General features: G+C 60.1%; 1 protein-coding gene across 1 annotated transcript; it reads right to left on the bottom strand.

Annotated features, from left to right (window-relative positions):
• Positions 1–25: 25 nt before the first annotated feature.
• On the bottom strand, positions 26–24850 carry LOC116875509 (basic proline-rich protein-like). The gene is made up of 7 exons (XM_032871074.1): positions 24748–24850; positions 24126–24272; positions 23861–23977; positions 5650–5788; positions 1230–1920; positions 819–1101; positions 26–483 (listed from the first exon to the last, which is right to left on the bottom strand). Exons 1-7 carry the CDS (start codon positions 24848–24850, stop codon positions 110–112), a joined length of 1854 nt encoding a protein of 617 aa, XP_032726965.1. The 3' UTR covers positions 26–109.
• Positions 24851–25161: the final 311 nt, after the last annotated feature.

The following is a 25161-nucleotide window of genomic DNA, read 5'->3' as shown; positions in this document are numbered from 1 at the left end:
CTCCCTGCACAGCCCGGCCGCCCGCCCGCCCGCCGCTGCCCGCGCCCGCCCCGCGTCCCGGCTCGCGATCGCTCAGACAACTGAGCCCGGGCCGCGGCTGCACAAGAACTCATGCAAATCCGGACGTCAGCGGGCGGGGCCTCGCCGGGCCCAGCTCGGCGTCAGGGGGCGGGCCGCGGCCAGGATTGGCGCAGCCGGGCCTACCGGAGGCCCCGGGCCTGGGCGGCGCGGGGGAGAAGGAAGGACGCGGGAGGGGGGCCGGAGGAGGAGGGCGCCGGGGAGGTGCAGGGGGAGGGATCCGCGGGCCCGGGAGAGGGAGGGAGCGGGACCCGGCGGGAGAGGTGTGTCGGCCGCGGGGCGCAGGGCGGGTGGGGAGCTTGACACGGCCGGAAGGGTCTCGGCGGCGACCCCTCGCCTGCAGCGCGGCGCCTGGGCCTGCCCCTGTGCCTCTCCTTCTCGGTGTGCGCCGCCCGGGGACCCCTGCTGGGGGCCACGGAAGCATCCACTGCAGTTTCCAGTTGCACAGAATTGCGTCATGTGCACACGCGCGCGCGCGCACACACACACACACACACACACACACGGGGAGCCGCCGGCAGGGGGCAGAATCGGGGCCGGGGCAGCTCGCGCCCCCCACCCTGCGGGCCCCGCCCCGCCCCGCCCGGCTCTGGGCATTTAGGACGACGAGGCGAGGGAGGGAAAGGGCAGGGAGAGGGAGACAGCGGGGTTCACAGGATCGCCAGGGAGAGCGGGAAGGAGAGGCGAGGAGGAGGACGGAGGAGCAGCCAGGCTGGGGCCCTAGCGCTCCGGAGCCTTACCGGAAGGGGGCTCCGAGGCCGAGCCCACCCCAGGTCCCGGCCGGCTCCCAGTTTGCCCCCCCGGCACTCTCCTTGGTGGGGCAGGGCCGGGCTGCCTCGTTTCCAGCATCAACCACGCTAGCCCCAGCCCCGCGGCCAAGCTGGACGAGAGAGAGCGACTGCAGAGGGGGCGCGGGGCATGTCCGGATCTGCCTGGGGGACCGAGGGGACTCGGTGGGGTCCCGGCATCGAAGGCGGGAGTGGGGAGGGCGAGACGTTCAGGCAGAGCAGGGGCACATCGAGGCTGTGCAGGGAGACGGAGAACGCAGTGGCTGAGGAGCCAAGCGGCCGTCAGGACTGCGTGTCCCCGGTCCCCGACAGCCAGCCGAGCCGAGGCCCTCCCGAGAAGCCGCCGAGTGTGAAGTTTAGCACCTCCGGCGGCGAGACGGCGCGTTCGGCGTGCGGCTCCGGCGTCCGGCTGGGGGAGCTGCTGCGCTCCACGCCGCCTCCCGAGGGCGCCGCCCGCGGGGCCGCGAGCTCGCTGGGGTCGCGGCGAGGGCGGAGGGGACCCGGAGAGGGTGCAGGAGGGGCAGGGCGCGCTCGCCCTGGGGCGTGTCTGGGCCCCCCGCTCCTGGCCCCTGACGGACCGGGAGCAGGAAGCTTGCGCAATCCCTTGGCTGAGTGTCCAAGGAGAAAGAAAAAGAGCAAACGCCGAGCGAGAGTGGAACGCGCGAGGGGGGCGGGCAAAGAGCCATCCGGGTCTCGGCTCCCGCCCAGACACACGTCCCAGAATGCTGGGTGGGGACTGCGCGGGGCCTCGAGAGACCCAGGGAGGGCCGAGGGACCGAAGCGAACCCCCAAAACATGCTCGGGGCTCGCGTTCTCCCGGGAATCCAGGAGAAGCCTGGAGACAGTCTGGTGTTTAAGGACGCACGCGTTGACTCCACCGTTCCACCGCCACCTCGCAGCTCCCGCGGCGGTGGCCGTTTCTGTTTCGGCGTTGGCCGCTGGCTCCTCCCTTCGAGTGGTTCTGGGAGTGGGGGGTCGCCTCGGGCGGCACGAGAGAGGGGCTCGGTCTGCAGTGACTGCTCTCCGACAGGATCGAGGCACAGACCCAAGATTCCTGAAGAAGTCGGGGTGGGGTGGGGGGACGGCTGAGGCTAAATGGGGCCGACGACTGCCTGTAGTCCTCGGGTCGGAGGGGGGCTCTCGGGGTTTATTGAAGCTGGGCTAGGTGGAGTTTTGGGGAGGGGAGACACGGGGAGAACGTCTTTCTCCTGTGTTTTGGGCTTTTATCCTGACACTCTTGGCCAGGGCGAGGAGATCTCGGGTGGGACAACTTAACTGCAGAGGGGGCAGGGACCCCGAGCCTGGCGCGGGAAACGCTGTCAGCACGACAGTCACCCTTACACGTAGAGCCAGCCGCCAGGCCATAGGCGCTTTCAGTCTGTGCGGAGGTCTACAGCGACCTTGTCCCGGACAGCCCCATCGTCCCGGGAGGGGCTGCGCTTCCCGACACTTCGCCGGCCCCCTCACTAGAAAATCCCCTGCAAAATCTGTCTCTAGTGGGTGTTTCCGCGCCGTCCTGGTCGGGCTGCTGCAGCCTCTGCGCCGCCAGGGGCGTTGGACTCCGCCCTGTGCGGCCGGTTCTCTCTGCCCCCGCACCTCCCCCGCCCGCGCTCCGGACCTCGGGGGCCACGCGGCGGCACCCGGTGCCCCTTCGGCGACTTTGCGCAGGAGCCGGGCTGGGCATGTGGCCGAGCTGGGGAGGAGGGTGGCTCTCGCCGGCCAGTACAGCGGATCTTTTCTGTAGTTGCCCGTGTGATAGTGTGAGCGGCCACCAAGTGCCCCCGACGGCGGGAGGGGACTCCCCCAAGGTCCTCAGAACTCCCGGGAGCCCGCAGCCACCCTCACTCCAGGCCTCTCTGGCCAAGTGACTGAAATACACAGGCACCGGCAGAATGCGGTGACTCGCCCTTCCTGCGGTTACTAACTTTGTCCTCGTGGAGGGTGGGTGGATATGGAGAGAGGCCGAGTCCTAGAGCCCCAGCCTCACCTTGGCCTGGCCCTAGACCACCCCTCACCTGCCAGCGGGTGTGGGGAGGAGCTCAGGTCCGGGGAAGCACCAATGGGCTGCGTGGAGGAGTCAAAGACAGAATCTGGGGGTGCCCCACGGAGTGGGGAGTGCCCTGGAAGCCCCCACTGAGGCGTCCCCGCGAGCACCTCCTGGGAAGCCTCCCCCATGGCCTCCACTACCATTCCACCCCGTCCTGACCCCTCTGAGGGAACTGAAGGCGAGTGGAGCCTAAACTCGGGATTCCCAGAGCCTTCAGCTGGGGCCCCTGCCTCTGACCCGGGATATCCCGAGCCCCTCGGGGAACCCCGGAGAAAGGTCGCTGATCCATGCATTTGGCGCTGCCTCCTTCAGCCAGGACGGATTGCGCCCCTGGGTTCCGCTGAGGGGCAGAAGCCTTCTGGGTGCCCCCTCAAGCTGGGGCCCCCAGGGGCCCTCAGGGGCCCCAAGTGAGGAGCGATGCGTCTCCCCAAGCCGCAGCCTCCCTTGTGGAGGGGAGAGGGTCGAAAGAGTAGACCCCGGGAAGCCGGAGACTCTAATGGCCCTGGGCCAGAGGGTGATGCGATTCTGGGTTCCTGATGGGGCCTGAGCCACCCCAACCCAGGGAAATCAATGACTCTGTAAGTCTTCTCCGTGAATGGACTCCCTGCACGGAGTTACCAGCTCCCGCCCACGAGCCCCAGGTCTGATTTCTGCCCGGAAGGGACCGCCTGTGACTTCCCGGGCCAGTCCTAGACTAGCGAAGCTCTCAGCTGGTGTGGCTTTCTAGGTCCCCGGAGGTGGGTTTCCGACAGCCAAGGAGAATTTACTAGCATAACGACTGCAGAATCTACCCGGGCTTTAACAAGGGCTCATTTCTCTCCTCTGCTCTTAGTTGGGGAACTTGTCTCTGACGTCAGCACTGGCGTTTGTAATTTCGCATTTTTAGCGGTGGCTGACCTGGCAGGACTGTGCGTGGGGGGTAGGAGGAGAAGAGCCCGGAGGCGGCGTGGGAGCCCTGCACTCCGCCCCCCGCACCTTCTCGGAGGAACGGCTTTGTTCCTGAGGACGCCCCTCCGCCCTCTGTGTCCTCACCCCCATGTGTGCGCTCTTTGTGACACCTCCCGCGAAAGGTCGCCTTTCATTCGGGTGGCGAAACCCCTGACGCCCGGGCGTCCTTCTGCAGCGGGCTGCTCGGGGCTGAAGCTGGGGCGCCAGGTGGGAGGGCCGGGCAGGGCGCGCGGGCGGGGCAACGGGCTCGGCACGCCACCAGGTCGTGGCCCCCCGGCAGGTCCTGGGCATTCCCGGGGCCACTCTGGCGCCCGCGGGGCCTCGCCTCGCCGTGGCGGCCCGCGGGGGTCGCAGGCGCAGGAGCGCGACGGGCAGTGTTCTAAGAGGATCGCGGGCCCAACCCCTCCCCACGTCAGGGCAGCCCCCCCGTCCCCGCCAGCCTGGAGAAGCCCACGCGACCCCCCGCCACAGGCTGGGTCGCGGGGCTCCTGCCCGCCTGGCGATTTGCGCCCCCGGGATCCATATTTCAAACGTGGTCTTCGGAGCCGCTTCCAGCGCCCGCCGCCGCCGCCGCGCTCTCACAACGGCCTCTGCGCGCTGTGTTCTCATCTGGGGTTGGTTTGTCCAAGGTCTCCCCGCGGGCCTCCCCTGCCCGCGAGGTCGCCCCTCCACGTCCGCCCCCCGTGTTTTGCTCTCGGATGCCCCCGTCGCACCCCCGAACCCAGCGGGGCCCACACGCAGGGCGGATTTCTTTCTTTCCTTTTTCCAAACGAGAGCGGCTGCGGCAACGCCGGGAATGAGATTAAAATCGCCCGGCGGACCCCGAAGTGCTCGTCTGCCGCCGCTCAACCCCACCCCGCCCTCCCCCCAGCCCCCCGCACGCCCCCCGCCCGGCCTGGCGGCGCGCCGAGGGTGAAGCGCGCGCCCGCGAGGGCATTCGGCGCGGCGGGGAGGAGCGCGGGTGGGGTGGGGTGGGGTGGGGGGCCGGGCGCCGCGGGCCGGGGAGGCTGGGCTCGCGTTCGGTCCCCCTGCCGACCCCGGCGTGGCGGGGCGGGCGCGACCGGAAGGGCCCGGTGCGTTTTTGCCTCCCAGGCTGGCGGGAGCCGGGCCCGGCCGCAGCCCGAAACGGCGAGGACGCTGCTCGGAGGCCGCGTCCTGCGTAGCCCGAGCGGGGGAGGGGGCGCAGGCTCGGGAGCCGCGGCCGCGCGTCGCCAGCCGGCCGATCGATCCCCAGGGGCGGGAACGCGGCGAGCCCCCCCGGACCGGGGGCGGGGGGTGTCCCTGAAGGATCGAGGGTCGAACAGAGGGGGTGCTCGGGGATCCCGTGACCGTGGGATGGCGGCCGGGAGGGCCCAGCCGCAGCACAGCTCGGCCTGCCGTGCGGGGCCCGGGGCCGGGGGCGGGCGGTAACGCCTCAGGCACCCCAGAGTCCCATACATTCTCTCTCGGGCCCCCGGGTTGGCCACTTCCGGAGCGGAGTCTGTCTGCCGCGCAACTTCGTCCCTCCAGGTCCAGCCCCCACACCCCCGACCCGCCCCACCCCCACCCCGATGACGAGGTCGTCTGGCGCGATCACCCAGGCCTTCCTTACCCCTCACCCTTCCCTCTCGAATCCTGATCCAAGTGGGTGGGGGTCCCCTTCCTTAACACCACCACTGGAAGAATCCCCAGGTCTGCCCAAGAAGCCCCTTCCCCAACTTGTTCCCGAGGGCCGTTTCCTGGGACGGTCTCCGCGGACCCCCGAGGGATCCCCTTAGGCTCCCGGGGGGGCCCTGGCCGCCGCCTCACCTGCCGGGTCCGCGGCCCAGGCGGGGCCGGGGTAGGGGAGCCGAGGAGCCTGCACCCGCCGCGCCCTCCCCTAGGGGGCGGGCTCCCCTCGGGCTGGCGGGCGGCTGGGGCCTGGGCCAGGGCGGCCCTCCCAGCCTCTCTGGGAGTGGGAAGGAGAGGCTCAGGCAGGCGAGCAGGGGGGTCTCGCTGCAGAGCCCGCGCCCCCCTCCCTCGCGTTGGCAGCGACGCCGCTGCGTCTCCAGCCAAAAACAAGCGGACCCAGAGCGACTTGGAACCTTGGGAGCCCCTGCACACCTAGGGCCGCGCGCATCCTCGGTGGCCAGGGCCCTTGCTTCCCATGAGCGGCCCTTGCTTCCCATGAGCGGCCCTTGCTTCCCATGAGCGCCCCTTGCCCGAGGCCCTTCCCCTCCCACTGAGAAGTCGTCAGGAGGAGCGTCTGCGCATCTTTGGTTTGAGGTTTTTCAAGGAGGTCACAGGTCAAGAGCATCCCAAATTGCCTTGTTCTGCTGTCCAAGGGCCCATAAGAAGCAAACTGGTATGACAGCGCAGGTGTCCCCAACAGCCCAGCCAGCCTGACTTCACGTGGGGATGAGTGGGAAGGGGAGCCTGGAGCAGAAACCCCGCCAGGGACTCTCTTCTCCAAACTGAGGTTCCCGAAGGAAAAGTGGCTGTGCCTGACAAATGTCGCTTTTTTTTTTTTTTAAGATTTTATATATTTATTTGATAGAAGACACAGCAAGAGAGGGAACACAAGCAGGGAGAGTGGGAGAGGGAGAAGCAGGCCTCCCGCCGAGCAGGGAGCCCGATGTGGGGCTCGATGTGGGGCTCGATGCGGGGCTCCATCCCAGGACCTCGGGATCATGACCTGAGCCAAAGGCAGACACTTAACGACTGAGCCACCCAGAATTCCCCAAATGCCACTTCTTAAAAGTGCCCTGATACTTCCCTGTAAGGGATGCTTCCTGGGTTGCTGGCTGGGGGAGCGCTAATACCCCAAGAGATACCCCAAGTAGGGAAAAGGGACCCCAGTTCTTCCTCTGGTGGGGACAGTGGCCGTGAGAATGGCAGCAGCTAGGTTGGAATAGGTCTTGAGATTATTTATAGTCACTGAAGTTCCAGATAAAGTTCAGAATTTCTTTTTTTTTCTGGGCTAAGGTAGTCAGTGATGGAGGAGGGTAGGAGGCAAATGTAGCGATGTGCGCATGCGTGTGGGGCTGGTAAAGGGCGTAGGGAGGGAGTGCGCAAGCGCAGCCAGCCCGGAGCTTGGGGCAGGGCGGTTCCTCCATCAGGCTGGGCTGCAAGGGCCGGAAGTATTTTTAGGGATCCACAAAGTGGTCTAATTTCTTTTCTCCTTCTCCTCTTCCTACTCCGTGAAAGTCGTTTATTAAAAAAATTTAAAACACGTGTAATGTTGGGGCGCCTGGGTAGCTCAGTCCATTAAGTATCTGCCTTGAGCTCAGGTCATGATCTGGGGTCCTGGGATGGAGCCCCGCATCCAGCTCCGTGCTCGGCGGGAGGCCTGCTTCCCTCTCTCCCACTCCCTCTGCTGTGTTTTTTTCCTCTCTCTCTCTGTGTCAAATTTATAAAGAAAGTCTTTTTAAAAATACGTGTAATATAAAATTTACCATTTTAACCATTTTCAAGCGGCACTGGGCATGTTCACATTGTTGGGCAAGAATCACCCCCGTTCACCCGCGGAACTTCGGCATCACCCCAAACAGAAACCCTCAGCCCCTGGCACCCACCGTCCTACTTTCTGTCTCATGAATTTGACTACTCCGGTGTCTTATATAGTTGGAATCATACAGTGGTTGTCCTTTTCTGTCTGGCGTATTTTACTCAGCATCATGCCTTCAAGGGCCATCCGTATTGTAGCAGGTGTCAGAATGGTCTTCCTTTTTAAAGCTGAATAATATTACATTGTACGTCTAATTTCTTTTAAAATCAGAAGAAAAATCTTTAGGCCATGTCTTGGGGCGCCTGGGTGGCTCAGTGGGTTAAAGCCTCTGCCTTCCGCTGGGGTCATGATCTCAGGGTCCTGGGATTGAGCCCCGCATCCGGCTCTCTGCTCAGCAGGGAGTCTGCCCCCCCACCCTGCCCGCCTGCCTCTCTGCCTGCTTGTGATCTCTCTCTCTCTCTGTCAAATAAATAAATAAAATCTTTAAAAAAAAGACAATGTATTAACATATAATATTGATATGTTCACCTTTATACCAATGCAGTTATAAACTCATTTTTCATACATTTAAAAAATATTTTACTTATTTATTTGAGAGAGAGAGAGGAGAGAGAGATAGCATGAGAGAGCATCAGTGGTGGGAGGGGGTGGGGAGAGAGAGAAGCAAGCTCCCCATGGAGCAATGATCCCAATGCAAGACTCAATCCCAGGACCCTGGGACCACGGCCCAAGCTGAAGGCTAGACTCTCAACCGACGGAGCCACCCAGGCGCCCCAATTTTTAAAACTTTTTTAGGGACAAAGGATCCACCAAAAGAGCAGTGCCCAGGGCCCATGAAAGTTCTGGGAGAAGTTTCAAGAATGGCATGTCTGGGGGGACATGGTGAGTGGGGCCTACCAGCTCTCCCTGCGGGTGGGTGTAGGTAATCAGCCGTTGGCCTTGGACTGATGGTTCTGGGGGGGCCCAGAACTCTCACCTGCCTATGTACCCTGGTACCTGTAGGCATCCTGGGGATGACTTCTCCTCGGGTGGGAATGCCGGTTTCTGTCTGATGCCGTTAAAGTAAAAAGCATGTGAAAGTAATGGGAACACCAGACCTAGAAACACAAGGCCTGCCTGTCTCTCCTTTTATTTTGAGAGTCCCGGTCTGCAGGCTGAGGCCCGGCTCTGGCTCTACAGATTTCTCCCGATGTCTGTCTGGCCTGTGTCTGTGAGCTGATTGCCCGCAATTTGACAGTAATGATTATAATGGGGTGATTTTGTATTCTTTGACTCATTCAGATTGGAAGGTTCAGAAACGGACCCAGGCCTCCCCACCCCCATCCCCTTGCTTTTGAAGCTGGTAGTTCCTTCGTTCGTTTGTTTTTATTCCAAAGAAACGGCAGAATCTCATGGACACAGACCCATAGAGAGAAAACGTCTTTCCCTTTTTGAACCGACTGGTGATTACTGATTTCCTTTTTTGGCCCGGTGATGAAGAATGAGTCCCATACACGCCAAGAAATATTGCGCAGGACCAGGGGAATATCGCTACAGAAGTCTACGTGGGAGAGAAGCCTTTCTTGGAATTTTGAGAAGCACGGCTTTTCCCAGCTGCTATGTCCGCTGGGCTGTGCGGGGGTCGCTCACTCCCACACTCTGCTGAGGCGGCTCTTCCCTCCCCTTCTTGCTACCTCCCGGCGAAGACACACTCCTGTGTACACTAAGCCTTCTTTCTCCAAAGAGGCCCAGAAAGACAGACAGGTGGACTGCCATGGATACAATGCAGCAGGGTGTGAAAGCCACTGAACCGGGGTGACGTAGCCCCCCGATCACTTGCTGCTGGCATCTTAGCCTGACCTAGGGGGACCGCTCCTGGCCGCTGGGTTTCCCCCGTGGCAGGAATCACGAAGCAGCTCTATGCTCTGCGGTGGGACCTGTGCGTGCCCCGGGGGGCGTGTCCCAGCTCTGGGGCAACTCCAGGTTCCCACAGAAGCAAGGCTGGTTTTTGCACATAGACTGCAGACATGGGGCTCGCCGTTTCTGAGCAGCGTGGATGAGGCTGTTTGTACATCGCTCATCAGAAGCCTGGTTGTTTGCGATGCAGAGACCCTGCCCCCCGCCTGCCATGCCGAGACCCTTCAGCCCCCCAGAAGAGCGCCTCCGCACCTGCCACTTTGGGATTTCTATGTGCACCCCCTAGAGAGGGTGGTCCAACTCTGCCAAGTCCAGCTGCTGGTGGGCAAGGACTTTGTTGTGACATTTCTGAGACCAGGGCTGGGGGTCTGGGGGCTGGGGGTCATCAAAGAGGAGGTTCCCCCTGCAGAGTGGAAGGGCGGCTGCTCATTGAACGGGAAGAGTCCCCGTCCCCCCTGCCTCCATCTTCTGCAGGGTCCCAGCCAAAGCCCAGGGCCCTGCCCCTCCCTTGGGTCTAGCACCCCGGGCTGGGAGGGGAGGGAGGTGTGCCTTTAAGACCAGAGAGCCTGTGGGAGAGGTGCTTCTGGAGGAGCTGGGCTCCAGGTTGCCAAGGTGAATCTGTCAATAGAGTATTGAACAGGCCTGTCTGACTGGTTGTAATTGTGTTTCAAAACAGCCAGCTTCTGGCCCTCCTCACCCAGTCCCAGAGCACTGCAGACAGGAGCCTCGCTGGGCAGGAGTCCCCGGGGACAGGAGACCCCGCAGCACCCCGCTTCTGCTGACCCGTGGTAGACACATGGGAGGTGTCTTCCCCCACACCCCGCTCCGGCTCGTGTCCTGGGGCGCGCAAAGAGCACGCCCCTCCCCGGACCTTCACCCAGAGCGCCCTGCCCCGGGGGGACCCTCATCAGGTTTTCCTGACCACCTGCCAGCCCCAGGCACATCCCCTGGGGCCATCTGTCCATGTTGCAGGGCAAAAATGAAAACGTGGGGCCCCTTGTTCAAAAATTATGAACAGGGTGACAGAGCATTAAATTAGTGTGGGTCTGTTTAGTCCCACGCCGTGAAGCTGGCCCTGTCCCCACTCAAGGCAGCTCAGAGCCCAATGTCTGTTGGTTCTCCACAGATGCCATTCGCTTCCTCTCTGGTCTCAGTGTCCGGTCCCCGAGCGCACCAATCCAGCTCCCTCCAGCAGTCAGAGCCTCAAAAGTGGCCAGCTGTCCCCATCATCCTGCCATCCCTCTTGGGGGAGACTCTAGTGGTGGCCCTTTGGTCAGGCGTCCAGCTCTGACCAAGATGGCCAGACTCATGTGGCGTGGGGGAGTGAGGAGGGGACTGACTGGGGCCAGGCACAACGGGGCTAGCCATCCCCAAGCCTGCTGGAATGCGGCCCGCTCTGGTGCTGACACATGCAGTCACCCTCCTTGCTCCCCGCCCCATGAGCCGCCCCATCACAAGTGTTGGGAATCGAGGGGTCTGGCTCATGGGACCCTCAGGCCTGGTCAGTGAGGGCTGTTGGGACAGGGAGAGACCCCAAACAAGTTGGACACCTACTGATAGTCTCTCTGCCATGGGATGGCAAGCAAACAGCATCATTAGAGCCAGACCCACCTGCCTTCTCTTGACCTTCCCTCCTGCTACCTGGTGATTCCAGGTGTCAGTTCTTCATGGCAAAAAGGAGAAAAGACCTCAGCTCAACACCCTGCAAAGGCTGCCGAAGCCCCATGTGACCTGACACTGTCATCTTCTGCCTTACTGTCCTCAGACTTTCCTTCTTTTTTTTTTTTTTAATATTTTTCTTATTTATTTATTAGAGAGAGAGAGCATGAGAGGAGCGAGGTCAGCGAGAGAAGAAGACTTGCCTGGCGGGCAGGGACCCTGATGTGGGATTCGATCCTGGGATTCTAGGATCATGACCTGAGCCGAAGGCAGTCGCCCAACCGACTGAGCCACCCAGGCGCCCTGGACTTTCCTTCTTGCAACTCTGCTCCAGCCACACAGAATCCTCAAACACTCCAGGTATGCTGGGGCCTCAGGACCTTTGCACTGTCTGTGGCCATAGTCTGGAATAGATAGCAGCATGGTCCTCCCCTTCTCCTTCAAGTCTTTGCTCAATGTCATCTTTTTCTTTTTTTAACTTGTTAGCATTTAATGAACTTCCTTCCACGTGGCTTCAAGCTACCAGAACACAGGCTCCCCCTACACCCCTAATCTTCTCCTCAGCTCTTCTACTGAAGAATTTCACCTTCAGGATGACAGGCTCTTTGGGTGGGGAGCTTTCCCATCCCCAAAACTCTATAGTAGCCCGATAGTGCCGTGAGAATGATAGGAGCAGCTCGGGTCTTTTCTGGCAGCATTTCCCTGTGTCTGCTCACGGACCCAAGCCCACAGTTTATAAAGGTTGACAGTTGGGCAGAAGCTCTGGTTCCCCCTTCCGTGGGATGGCAGGTCGGCAGCCCAGACGAGCCCGACGTCATCTTTTCAACATGCTGCTCCTGTGGTCCCCTGTGACCCCGGCCTCCTTGGGCCCTTTTTTGGAGCACCAGCTTCCCCTCCTTAGGGAGACTGTCCTCTGTCCTGCTGATGCTCCTGGTCTCTCTCTCCTGCAGGCACACGAGTCCACAGGAAGGGTCCAGCTCACCTCCTCTCTCCGATGTGTCCCCCGCATCTAGAACATGGCCTGGCACACAGTAGACACTCAGTGTGTCCATGTCAGGTGGGTGTGGAGTAAGTGGAACTTTTGGAAGCGACAAGACAGTGCTGCCACTGATGTGTGCGAGCCGGCTCGTCCTGGCTCACGAGAGCCGATGGCCCGATCTCCGGAAATTTTGTGACCCAGTTGTTCAACACAACGTTATTAAAAATTCAATTATTTAAACTTACAGTTAAGTAAATTGTATGAAGGACAAAGGTAGCAAGGGCTCCAAACTCATTTCTCCCTCATGATTTCGCGCCACTGTATTCTTACCATGTTCTTGAAGGCGCTTGCCGTCTTCTGGGCTGCGGTGACCACGGTGCTCCTTGTCCCAACGCCGTGTCCGGCGGCTTCACGCTGGCAGCTTGAGGGGCTGTGGTGGGAGCGTTTACACCACAGACACAGGCAGACACTGCAAACCGTGGCTTGATTTTTTGTTTTGCTGATTGTCTTGATTTGAGACGGTGATTGAAAGGAGAATCGTGCACCGTAAATTTACTTATTGGTTGGTTTATTGATTAATTATTTTTTGAAGTAAGCTCTACACCCAGCGTGGGGCTTGAACTCATGACCCTGAGATGGAGAGTCACAGGTGCTACGGACAGAGCCAGCCGGGGGCTCCCACGCAGAGCAAATGCAGGTGTCGAGCTCGCAGCCCTTACGTGGTGAGTGGCACGAGAACTGGAGGAAGTGCCCTCCCCGTGTTAAAAACGCACCGAATTCAGCGCAGAGGTCGCTTGCATCGCCACGAGCAAAGAACTGGACACACTCCTCTCTCATGGTTTGTTTTTGTTGTTGTTGTTGTTGAATATTTTATTTATTTGACAGAGAGAGCATGCACACGCACGCAGAAGCAGGGGGAGTAGCAGAGGGGGAAGCAGGCTCCCCATGGAGCAAGGAGCCCAACGCAGGGCTCCATCTCAGGACCCTGAGATCAGGATCTGAGCTGAAGGCGGATGTTTCACCGAATGAGCCACGCGGGTGCCCCTCTCTCGGTCATTTTGGTGGTTAGCTGCTGTGAAAGTGTCAACCAACGCGGGTTCCAGAGCTGCACCGGCCTGACGACCGCAGGCGAGGCTGTTGCTCACCCAAGAGTTTGGCAAAAAGTCAGGGAGAGCTTCTGTGAACCAATCGGTCACATGGAGTTTACAGTAAAGAATGCTGTCTTTGGGGCGCCCGGGTGGCTCAGTCACTTGAGAGTCTGCCTTTGACTCAGGTTATAATCCCAGGGTCTTGGGATCTAGCCCGGCGGGGGCTCTCCGCTCGGCGGGGAGCCTGCTTCTCCCTCTCCCTCTGCTGCTCCCCCTGCCTGTGCTCTCTCTCTCTCTCTCTCTCTCTTTGACTAATAAAGCAATAAATAAGTAATCTTAAAAAGGGAGAATATTGTATGGTTTTTTTAATGTTTTTTTTAAGGGTTTAATTTATTTATTTGACAGAGATCACAAGCAGGCAGAGAGGCAGGCAGACAGAGAGGGAGAAGCAGGCTCCCCGCGGAGCAGAGAGCCCGACGTGGGGCTCGATCCCAGGACCCTGAGATCATGACCTGAGCTGAAGGCAGAGGCTTTAATCCACTGAGCCACCCAGGTGCCCTGAATATTGCATGTTTTATTATGATTTGTAAATTATATGATACACGTCCTTTCTATCACTAATATACATATATACCTTCTCCTCGAGAACGGTTTGGGAGTCTGCTAACTGTTTACCGGCACCTCCAAGAGGAAGGCATTTGGATTGCTGTGAGCCTATGGAATATATTAGATAAAATGAGGCACTGTCTCAGCTCCACAGGTAGCCCTTAAGAAGGCAGGGAGACAGGAGGAGAGCCGCTGGCCCGGGGCTCATAGGTGGCGAGAGCCGGGCACCGGCGCCCCATAAGCGGGCACGGAGTAGCTATGGGGCCCAACAAGGCACTGGGAGGCCCGACCTGTTGGATGAGGCCATAGTGAAAGGGCAAGCAGGTCTGTGCATGGGGAACCTTTGGGCCCCTTACAAACCCCCCCCCGGGACACATAGACTACACCAGTCCCCAGGATGCCAGACCTCTAAGGCATTGTCCTGAGGGCAAATGGCTCCAGGGCCCTGGACAAAGGCCTCGTTATCCTCGGGGCTGCCCTGTGCTACTCTCTCTCTCTGTGCTCCCAGCTGGCGAGGGGACCTTGTGTCCCAGGGCTGTTCACATCCTCTCCTCCGGCCTCTGCATCCACTAAACTCCTACAAGGGGCTGGTCCAGCCCCAGCCCTGACCTTCTTGCTGGAGGGAAAGAATTCTCCTTTTGTTTTGTTTTGTTCTTTACTCCTGTTTGCGTAAAAGACGTTTCCATTGGGTGGTCAGAGAAGGCCTCTCTGAGCAAATTGCGTATGAATTATGACCTGCACGTTGAGGATGAGCCAGCCTTGTAAAGATAGGGGGAGGGTTTGTTCCAGGGAGAGGGACAGCAGGTGCAAAGGCCCTGAGGCAAGCATGTGTTCAAGGGCCAGAATGAAGGCAGGGGTGGGGATGGTGTGAGCCGAGGGAGTGGGGCGATGGAGTGGATTCTGAAGGACAAAGGCAGTTTGCGTGAGAGGCTGGGACTGAGTTTACTTTTGATCTAATTGACCTAATCTGTCCAATCGCTATGGATAATTGATCTAATTGGTCCAGTCGCTATGGAGGGCCTTCGGAAGTTTCGAGCAGGGGAGTGGGGAGACTTTTATGTCCTGGTCAGATAACAGGTTCAGACCGGGCCAGAGGACAAGTTCCCTGGATGTGAGGAGGCTCCTGAAGGACGGGGCTTCCAGGGCTCTCTCTCCACCTGGTTTCCTTTGAGAAGCATCTCAGAAGCCCCATCGTCCCTCCAAGCACATGGACGTGAAGAGTCAAACACAGAAACTATAGTCTAGAGCTAAAGAACGCAGATCCCGGGAGGCAGACTGCGGGCCCGTGCCTCCCCACCGGGACATTCGCTGCCCTCTGACCTTGCGTGTCTCCATGCTGAAAAGCAGGCTGGTGATAAAATGCTTGGTGGGCAGTGCTGGAGGCTGGGTGGGTGACAGGCCAAGAACTTCCCGGACCTGTCGGGAGTGAGGCACAACGCTCGGTCGCTATTAGTTAGTTTTACTGTTTTTATGATCGTGGTGAGGACGGGGAGGCACCCAGGCAACCAAGCCCGGATCGGAGCCCCCGCTCGGCATGAGGGTTCCCGGGGTCAGGGGAGCTGAGCACACCTGTCTGGAGGCTGGCGAGGCCGGAGCTGCACCCCCTTGCGCTCTCTGCAGAAGCAGACGTGGTATGCGTCCCAGCTGAAAGTTCTAGACCTTCTCGAGCCTCACATTTGCTACCCATGGTGGATTGCAGTCTGCGGGGTCCTCCTGCTCTGTGAATGGCCCCCAGTCCCTGCTGGCCTTGAGGGGTGACCCTGGTGCTGGAGGAAGGCTTTCATCCTCAGTTGGCATTCGCTCTCTCCAGGATCTGTATGGTCCCAGGATGCCCTGGGTTCCCGGATATGAGCCCATCTCAGCCTAGGCAGCCCTGGGCAGAGCAGGCGCAGGGTGGCCATGGAGCCCGGGGAGGCACAGGGGACCTGGCCTGCTGGACGGGGCCATAAGGAAGAAAGCACTTGGGCCTATTGGTGGACTAACCGCAGCCCCCCGGAGAAGCACGTCAGGAGTGGGGCACCTGTGTCATCTGCCTGGGGTCTTCAGCTCACTGTGTGGGAAGCGGAGCTTTTAACACCAAGCCCAGTGTCAGCCTTGGGCACCTGGGATGGCCTGGGTGGCTTGGGTGGCAAGGCTGTGTCAAGACACCACCTGGTCCCTGGCTAGAAGAGAAAGGGGGCCGGCGCTAAGAATCCACAAGAGCTGGACCAGGTGCCTCCCAGCTACGGGGAGACCCTTGCTGGCCCGCGGCAGGGACGGGGCCCACTGTGTTATGTCCTGGGGCGGCAGCGCGCCACGACCGTGTTCATTCAGTTCGTGCCCAACGCTGAGAGCTACACCACATCCTTCACTCACAGAGGGAGAAACCGGGGTTCTATCTGGTTGTGTGGTGCTGCAGGGCTGGGACCCAACCTAGGGTGCCCAGCCCCAGACGAGCCCTCACCCTTCCAGCTGGACGGTGTGCTCCCCAGGCTCTCTTTCCTTCTCTGGCCCTTCACGCCTGTGGCCAGCCCTGGGGAGAGCCTGGGTTTGTGGGGCGGTCCGGAGGGAATGAAGCAGACGCCAGTTCCGGTTGTCACAGAGCGTGGAGCCGGGGAGCTCCCGTGACTCCAGACCACTGCTCGAGGTAGTCATTGATGCCCTTGGCTCTGTGGGATAAACTGAGGCAAAGAGAGTTGAACACTAGGCAACAGGGTGTGAGAGGTGAGTGTTTCTTGCTCATGAGATGGATGTGAATTTGGGCTGGGGGGGGCACAAGTAGACTCTATGGGTGGAATAGTAGCCCCCAACATGTGAACTTATTTTGGAATTAGGGTCTTTAGAGATATACATAAGGTAAGGATCCTGGAGATCATCCTGGTTGGGGGAAGGGCTACCTCCAATGACAAGTGTCCTCATAAGAGAGAGACAAGGAGAAGATGTACACGGACGTTCTCGAATCTGCAGGGGAAGGCACCTGGGACAGGCAGACTGGGGATGCCTGTAGCCACGAGAATCCGAGAGAGGCACAGAGGCGTCCTGCCCGGGAGCGGGCATGGGGAGCACAGCCCTAGGGACGCCTTTCTGACTTCTGTTCTCTAGAACTCTGAGACACTAAACTGCTATTAGTTTTAAGCCCCTGGGTTTGGGGTGGAGCTGGGATTTGACCCTGGGGGTGCCCACCACAAAGCCTTGGTTCTCCCAGATCTGAGCTAGGAGTCCAGCCTCTTCTTTTCTTTTCTTTCTTTCTTTTTTTTTTTTTTTTAAGATTTTATTTATTTGACAGACAAAGATCACAAGTAGGCAGAGAGGCAGGCAGAGAGAGAGGAGGAAGCAGACTCCCCGGTGAGCAGAGAGCCCGATGCAGGGCTCGATTCCAGCACCCTGAGATCATGACCTGAGCCGAAGGCAGAGGCTTTAACCCACTGAGCCACCCAGGTGTCCCCCCGCCTCCTTTTCTGATTGGTAGAAGGGCCGCCAGTCACCGCGCACCATTCAGTACTCCTGCCCAGGCTGGGAGACCTCCTTCACTGTCCCTTTTATAGGTGAGGGGACTCGGCCTGGCCCCGAGATCGTGGAGACTCACGGAAAAGGTCTTTCCAGAATGGGCAGCATAAGGCGAGGGAGTCAGGAAGTGGAGGCACAGTCCTTCAGAACCCTAAACGCGTGTGCCGAGAGAAAGGTCTGGAAACATAGTTTTCTTGGGGTTGCTCTTGGCCTTCCCTCCTGCCCTGGGTCCTGCCCTGGGTCCTGCCCTCATCTCCACACGGCTGGGTTAGGGCAAGTGCCATTGCTCTGGCCCCTTTGCTTCTCGTCTTCCCTGGTGAATCTGTCCCAAATACCATTTTGTTGCTGCTTGATGTCCACACCTCCCAGTCCCTCTGGGCTGGGCACCGGCTCCCACCTGCTGCCTGGCCCTCCCTCTTTGGCCCCGTCCATCCTCCTGCTCCCCCAGCGAAGCCCCTTCCCAGTGGGGCAGCCTCCCCACCCTCCCCACCACTCCAATTTGGGCCCTGGCCTGCTCAGGCTGTGCGCCCTCCTGATCAGAGCAAGGAGAGAGGGCACAGACCTTCCCGGGGGTCGCCCTGCATCCCAGGCCTGGCCCGGGACCCTCCACTCCCACCGGCGCTCCTCCTAAGAGCCCTGGCCTTTAATCTCCCCACTCCCCAGACAAGAAAGCCCAGGCTGACCAAGTGGCCTCACAGGGCGGCTGAGGATCAGCCTTCCGGCTGCAAACCCACCTTCCAGCTCTGTGCTCCCCGCAGTCACCGAGCATCTACTGTGTGCCAAGCACACTACGCGCCCACCCCGGCCAAGCCCCCTGCTCTGTGGCCCGCCCCGGGGAAGACACTGCCTCATGGGCGTCCCTCCCCTGCGCACTCCGGGTCAGCCCTCACACCTGCCCCCGTGCTGAGCCCTCATCACGGCCGTGGGGGCTGATGGAATTCTTCCACGCCCGGCGCGCGCCGGCCGCCCCTGCCCCGCTGGGCTGGGAATTCTGGGCTGGCGCGGCGGGTTGCCAGCCCTGTCGTGTCTGTGTGCCTCCCTGGCAGGCAGGTAGGCACACGTGGGCGGCTCTGGAAGAGACACATTAAGTGAGAAGTAAACATTGGTGTTGACCTCGAGGGCTGGGTGCCATCAGGGCCAAACGCATGTGTGGGGCGGCCACCGTGCCGCTCGTTGCAGGCTCCCAAGGGCCCCCGGGGGAGCGGGGCTCAGAGAGGCCCCATGAATCGCTCATGGTCCCTTGGCAGATGGGAGCCACGGGGTGCTCTGCTTCCCTCACGAGGTTCTGGAGCTCCGGGGGACGTTCCTCCTTATGGTGAGGTTCAAAGTCGGCGTCCTACCGGAGGCATACCATGCGGGCTCCTCCGCGAAGTTTCCGGGCGGCCACGTTAAAAAAGCGATAAGAGGGGCGTCTGGGTGGCTCAGTCGGCTAAGTCTCCCACTCCTGCTTTCGGCTAAGGTCATGATCTCAGGGATGCGGGATCAGCCCTGGACAGGGAGCGTGTTTGAGATATTCTCTGTCTCTCTCTAATAAAATAATAATAAAAATAATCCAAAGATTGTTTAAAAAGTGAAAAGAAGGGGCGCCTGGGCAGCCAAGTCGGTTGGGCGTCTGCCTTGGGCTCAGGTCCCTGGGGCCCTGGGATGGAGCCCTGAGTGGGGCTCCCTGTTCAGAGAGGGGCCTGCTTCTCTCTCTCCCTCTGCCCCTCCCCCCCACTTGTGGGTCACTTGCTCTCTTCCTCACTCTATCTCAAATAAATGAATAAAATCTTAAAAAAAAGTGAAAAGAAAACAGGTAAAATGAATTTTAATAATATCTTTTATTAGTCCAGTATATCTAAGTGTCATTCCAACACATGGTCAATATAAAATTATTGTTTTTTTAATTTTTATTTTTAAGTTTAAATTCAATTAATTTGTACAAAATGTATTATCAGTTTCAGAGGTGGAGGTCAGTGATTCGTCAGTTGTGTTTAACACCCAGTGCTCATCACACCACATCCTCTCCGTAATGTCCAAACCCCGGATACGCCACCCCCCACCCCCACCCCTCCAGGAACCATCGGTTTTTCCCTAGGATTAAGAGTCTCTTACGGTTTATCTCCCCGCACAAAAACCGTTAGTGAGACATTCTACTTTATTTTTGTTGTTGTTGTTCGTGGTCTTGGAAATCTGGTGTGGATTTTGTGCTGTGGGCACCTCTCCACAGGCGGGTGACAGCCGCATGTGGCTCGTGGCCCCGCACTGGACAGCAGGTCTGGGGCCAAGGGAGATAACTTCCAAATTCCAGCTGAGCAAATCCCTCTGGAGTCTGGCCTGTTGCTGCCCGAAGCCGTTACTCTGGCTTATGTCCTGGGGGCCTGAGGCAGCATGGGGTGGGGGCAGGGGCTGGACCCGGTGTCAGCGGTCACGTGGCCCTCTGTCTGCCCAGTGTGGTCAGGACTGGCACGAGGTTTGGCGAGAAGGCTTCCTCGAGGCTGCCTCCAGCCCATCTCCCCTGGGAGGCCCACCCAGATCAACCTAGAAAATGCGATCAGGGCCAGCATGGGTGGTGGCCTTCACAGGCACCCTTGGGGCTGTTGACCCAGGCTCCTGGATCTGGAAGGTCACATTCATAACCTGTACCCTGCACCTGCGGGCTCCCTCGAGCGGCCCCCGTCTGGGGACATGGAAGTTTCCCTGCGTCCTAGGAGGCTGGTTGGCTGTCTGGGGGGGGCGCTGGAGCTTGAGTTTCTTCTCCAGGCGCTGGTCAGGGCGTTGGTTACGGGCAGGAAGCCGCCGATGTCAGTGGGCCTGGGCAGACGCCTCTCTGAGATGTCTAGGGGTGCCTCCTGGAGCAGCTCTGGGCCAGCTGGCCTCCCCTCCCAGCGTCTGCTTATCATTTAAGTGGATGCTGTTTGCTGGCAGCTGGGGGTAATTACAGGCTGCGTCCTTGAGGACAGTCTGCGCATGTGTCTCTCCGGGGGCGGGTGGCCCAGCAGGGGCAGCCTCTCGCTGAGATGGGAAGCGCTGGGACTCTCGGCAGCCAGATGCCTGGGATGAAAACGCAGACATCTCCCATCATGGGGCCACGGGACCAGGCCATCTGTGGGCAGTCCTGGTGGGGCTGACCTCCCCGGCCATGAACTCTGCCCTCAGGATGTCTCATCCTGGGGTCCCTGTTCTTGTCCTCTTCCCTCTTGCTTTGTTGTCTTTCCCATCCTCCCTCCGCCGCCTCCCAGCTTTCCCGTCCTCCCCCCTTCCTGGGACTCCCCAGGCTGCTCCTGTGCTCCTCACTCCGGGGCTCCCATTCCATGGCTGGCTTGCCCCAGTCCTGGCTTGAGTCCTGCCTCCCCCCACTCACGTCCCCCCGGGATTGCAGGAAAGGACCTTGTTTGGACATTGGGTCTCTGCAGATGGAATCGGGTGAAGAGGAGGGTGTTGGGGGGCCCTCGGTGCCCGGTGACGGGTGTCCTTACGAGAACAAGGATTTGGAAGCAGAAACACGGTGCAGGGAAGATGCACCTGGAATTTGGGAGCTCGAAGACCACCAGCGGCCAGCGATGCTGGAAGAGACAGAGGAGGGTTCTCCTCGGGAGCCTTCTGGGGGAGCACGGCCCTGCCTGCACACTGATTTCCGGCTTCTGGGCCCAGAACCGTGAGACGGGCAGTTTCTGCTCTGTCCCTACCTTTCACTCTGGTGTTATGGCCGCCCCAGGACACTCATCCAAGATCCCTTCGCTGGGTTGGGCCCCAGCACGATAGGAAGAGCACCCAGCTAGCTCCATGCTGGGACACCCTCAAACCTCAGCGGGCCGCCCCTGAGCCCCGATTCTGTCTGCAGAAGCCCCCAGCTCGCACACACTTTCGGGGATCACGGTCCTCAAGATTCCAAGATTTCTTTGAGCTCACCTGATGCCGATCGCAGCTAAGCCGTGACCCCATGCTTGATCAGCGGTGCCTCCCTCCCCGCTGGAGTCTGGGGAGAGACTGCTGGGCAGCGGAGGCCAGGGTGGGCCCGAACGGGCTGACGAGAGCAGGTCACCGCCACAGGACAGACTGAATCTGTCCCCGCCCCCAGTCGGGTGTGGTCAGAGGTCACAGGCTCTGGGAGCCACAGTGGCGGCGGGGGTGACGCCGGCCGAGCAGGGAGGCCAGCAGAGGGCACGTGGTCTTGTGCAGGTGGAGCCAAGGCAGGCAGAGCAGGGGAAAGGCTGACCGGCAGGTGCTTGGGAACCATCTGGGTCAGAGTCTTGGCCCCGTCTGGATGGGGTGTGGGAAGTGGGGTGGGGGTGGGGTGGGGTCCTGAAATGGATGGGATGTGGCCCTGGGGCAGTGAGAAACGGGAGAACAGGAAGCTCTCAGGCATCGTGTTGCTGCTGTCCACTGTTGTTTGTTCCAGAACATGCTAAAGCTATAGACCGGGGCAAAGTGCAAAAAGCAGAAAGAGGAAGACGAGACAGGGGTCCAGAGGGACAAGTGAGGGAGGGCAGCCAGATCAGAGAGGGAGCAGAGGCCACCGTGAAAGGCCAATGTAAGGAGAACAAGGAGGCTCGTGGGTCCCAGAGGGGAGCTGAGGAGGGCCCTGGGGGCCAGCAGGGAACCTGGAAAGAGCAGTGTCAGCAGCAGCGGCCAGCAGACAGGTGGTTACAGGACGGGACGCACACACACATGTGCACGCACACGCACGCACACATATACACACCTGCACAGATGTATGCATATGTGCACACGCACATGCGTACAGACACGCATATACATGCACACACATATACACACACCTGCACGAATGTATGCACACGTGTGCACAAAATAATGCACACACACACGCACACATGCACGCACCCACACACACACACCTGCACGAATGTATGCACACACGCACACACACGTAGTGCACACGCGCACACATGTACATGCACACCTGCACGAAAGTATGCACACACGCACACACATGCATGTATACACTCATATACATGCACACACGCACACACACACACATGCACACACAAGCACACGGGCAGCAGGCAGTGACCATGTCAGGACAGGCTGTCAATAAGGTGAGCGGAGGGCTGCAGCTGGAGGGGCCACGGGGGTCAAGGGTGTGTGTGTTATTTCATGACAGGAGGGGCAGGAGCGGGAGTTGGAATAGAGGAATTACAGAACGGGGTGGAGGGTGCTGGGAGCTCGGATAGGGGGGTCCACTTTGGAAAAGAGGAGGGTGGCCAGTCCAGAGACAGGTGGGAAGGAGAGAGATGGGCAAGATGGTCTGGATCACCAGGAGGAACACCAGGGTATGGGGGAGGCGTCCATTCTGGTCATGGCTTTTCCAGAAATGCTGGAGACCAGGTCATCTGCAAGATGTTTGCGGGGGACAGGGCTATGCTTGGGTCACCGGGAGGTTAGGGGGAGAATGGCTGCCCAGCAGGGAAGCTGGGCAGCATTAGCATCTATAAGATCTACGCTGTCCCCCCACAAAGACCTGAGACCTACGAGGGGCTGAGTCTGTCTGGGTCAGGCTGAGGTACACCTGCTCCTGCTACCCTCTCCTCGCCCAGGCTGTGGACAGATCGGAGCTGAGCAGACTGGCACTGTCTATAAGCGTGCAAGTTTGCACACGTGCATCTTCTATGTGCGTGTGCATTTGCACAAAGAGGTACCTGGAGAGATGGTCACCCCCTTGTCACCAACTCTGGGCAGTAGTGTCTGGTGATTTTTATTTTTCTCTTTTGAGCTTTTTTGGGGGAGGGACAGGGGGAGAGAACCTCCAGCAGACTTTGAGCTAAGCATAGAGCCCATTGCGGGGCTCGATCTCATGACCCTGAGATCATGACCTGAGCCGAAACGAAGAGTTGGACGTTTAACAGAACTAGCCACCCAGGTGCCCCTAAGATTTTGTTCTGGAGTAACCTCTATGCCCAACGTGAGGCTGGAAATCAGCACCCCAAGACAGAGTCACACGCTCTTCCGACTGAGCCAGCCGGGCGCCCTTCTCTTCTGAGCTTTTAAATTTAGTGTAAAACCACCATGCACTGTTTTTTCCAAACACAATAAATCAGTTAAAAAACCCTCCTCCACAGTGTCTGCTGTTTGGATGGAGCTGGAAGGGAGAGCCTCTTGCTGCTGCTGACGATCTCAGGTCCTATTGGAGGGCCTGCCTCTTTGAGCCTCCTGGGTCCCAGGGTGCAGGTGAACTTGGGGGGCCAGGCAGTCAGCATTGCCCCCAATGCAACACCGGCTGAAACCATCCCCTCTCTGAGAAAACAGATGTCCCCTGTGGGAACACCATGTCCTTCCCATCACCTGCAGCCCTCCTCGCTCATGGCCTCACGCCCATTCCTTCCCGCCCGCCCCTCGCACGGACTCTGTCCTTGGCCTCTGGTCCCCGCTGCCTCTGCAGTCCACCCCCGCCCACAAGCTGACACTGGGGCAGTCACCTCCAGTGAACCGCGACCCTCTCTAGCTGACCGCCCCGGCTCTTCCGCTTCCTCCGGGGGCAGATTTGATTAGCCTGGGGTGGGGTCCAGGCTCTGAGATTGGACGAGAGCCCCTCAGGTGACCCTCACGTGCAGCCTGGGCAGAGGTCCTCCAAGCTCATGGTCTCCCAGAAACTCCAACCGCCCCTGCGCTGAATCAATGACTGCTGGTGGGTGTGTGCAGGAGGCCCCGAGGCCCACCGTCTGCCCGTTCCCGGGCCGACAGTCCCACCCAGAACCTGGCAGAGTTCCTGAGAACGGAACCGTGGCAGATGCATCCCCGTGGCCTGGCTGGACTCTGAGTGGCTTGCCCAGCCTTCTGGAACCTGTCAGGTCATGGAAGCAGAAGGCCGTCCACACTGACTGCCCAGGGCAGGGGTGATGGGGGCAGCCACGGGCTCCCTCATTCTGGGCCTTTTCGGGGCACCTGAATGATTTCCCTCGTCCTCTCCAGAGCCGTAGATGGAGCAAGTGACACTCGCTGAGGAGGAGAGGAAGACAGTCTAGACTGATGCTGGCCCCCCGCCCCCAGCCAGTGGAGCCCCCCAACCCCGACGGACGTATCCTAGACTGGCGGTGGCCCGTCCTCCCACTGACATCCTCGATACCGCCCCCTTTCCCCAACCCACTGCGCGGGGCGCGCTGCCAGACCTCCCTGCCGCTCAGGGGCAGCCCGTCAGGTGCGATCCTCGGGGTCTGGAGCTGGGGCGCCATGCGGGGGCCGCGCTGCTGCTCTGTCCCCGGGGCAGGCCCAGGGTGCGCACACGGGGCACCTTCTGGGGGCGGGCCGCGGGCTGAGGCTGGTGAGAGGCCTGGCGAGGGTCGGCTGTTTGGCGGCCGGTGCAAATCCAGCCGGGTTGGGCGGGCACGGGGCTTGGGGAGCCGTGGATTGTTGCTTCAGGTCACTTGGTCTCCTGCTTCCACACGGGGCGGGCCGGCTCGGTCGTGTCTTGGGAACCGTGCGGGAGCCAAGGTCTGGCCTGCTTTTCTGGCCCTCACGCCTTGCTTCATTCTCTGCCAAAAGCAGCCAGAGGGGCTTCTGTCCTCTGCATGGGAACCTTGAGCGACACACCTTTTAGCCCGGGTCACCTCCAGTCCCACGTCCTGGGACCCTTACTCAAGCTCATTCGGCCGGGACCCCCAGCTCCAAGGGACAGGTCTGCATTCCCCCATGGTAGTGGGATCGGGCGGGATGCATAAAAAAAGGTAGACCCCGAGTAGGGATCTAGAAACCTCAGTATGTCCACTCACCGGCGAAGGTGACATAACCCGGCAGCGCAGAGAACTGGAGTGAGGAGAGCCATGGCCGTGCCGAGGGACCACGGGAGTCAGGACGGACGGCGCCTTGCTGCATCCACGTTCACCCATTTTCCTCCCGGGAGGCCGACAGTGCTCCTCGGACTTCACACACCCTTTACCGTGCAGCTCGCAGAAGCAGGGGAGGGAGACACAGACGTGAGGATGGCCGTTGGGGGCGGCCGTGCAGAAGGCAGTACTGACGGGCGAGGAGCGAGGGAGGTTAGGAAACCGTGCAAACAAAATGTGAGGCTCTGAAATGTGGCGGGAGGAGGGGGGAGGGTCTGGGTGGGGGAGCACAGAGTGACCCCCCCATCACCCGGGGCCCCGAGGTCACCAGCACCAGGGCCCCACCCTGATGGGCTGTGG

Source organism: Lontra canadensis, unplaced genomic scaffold, assembly GCF_010015895.1.
Source record: "Lontra canadensis isolate GAN:19392208 unplaced genomic scaffold, GSC_riverotter_1.0 scaffold41, whole genome shotgun sequence".
NCBI classification, from domain to species: domain Eukaryota; kingdom Metazoa; phylum Chordata; class Mammalia; order Carnivora; family Mustelidae; genus Lontra; species Lontra canadensis.
The sequence above is the reverse complement of the archived record's forward strand: the minus strand, read 5'-3'. Positions and strand labels throughout refer to the sequence as shown.

Coding starts and splice junctions, on each gene's coding strand:
- LOC116875509 (XM_032871074.1), bottom strand. CDS start 24,850: ATGCAGCAAGGCGCCGTCCGTCCTGACTCCCGTGGTCCCTCGGCACGG. Junction 24,273..24,747: donor GGGTTATGTCACCTTCGCCG/GTGAGTGGACAT, acceptor GCCCGCCCCCAG/AAGGTGCCCCGTGTGCGCAC. Junction 484..818: donor GGCCTCGGAGCCCCCTTCCG/GTAAGGCTCCGG, acceptor CGTGGCCCCCAG/CAGGGGTCCCCGGGCGGCGC.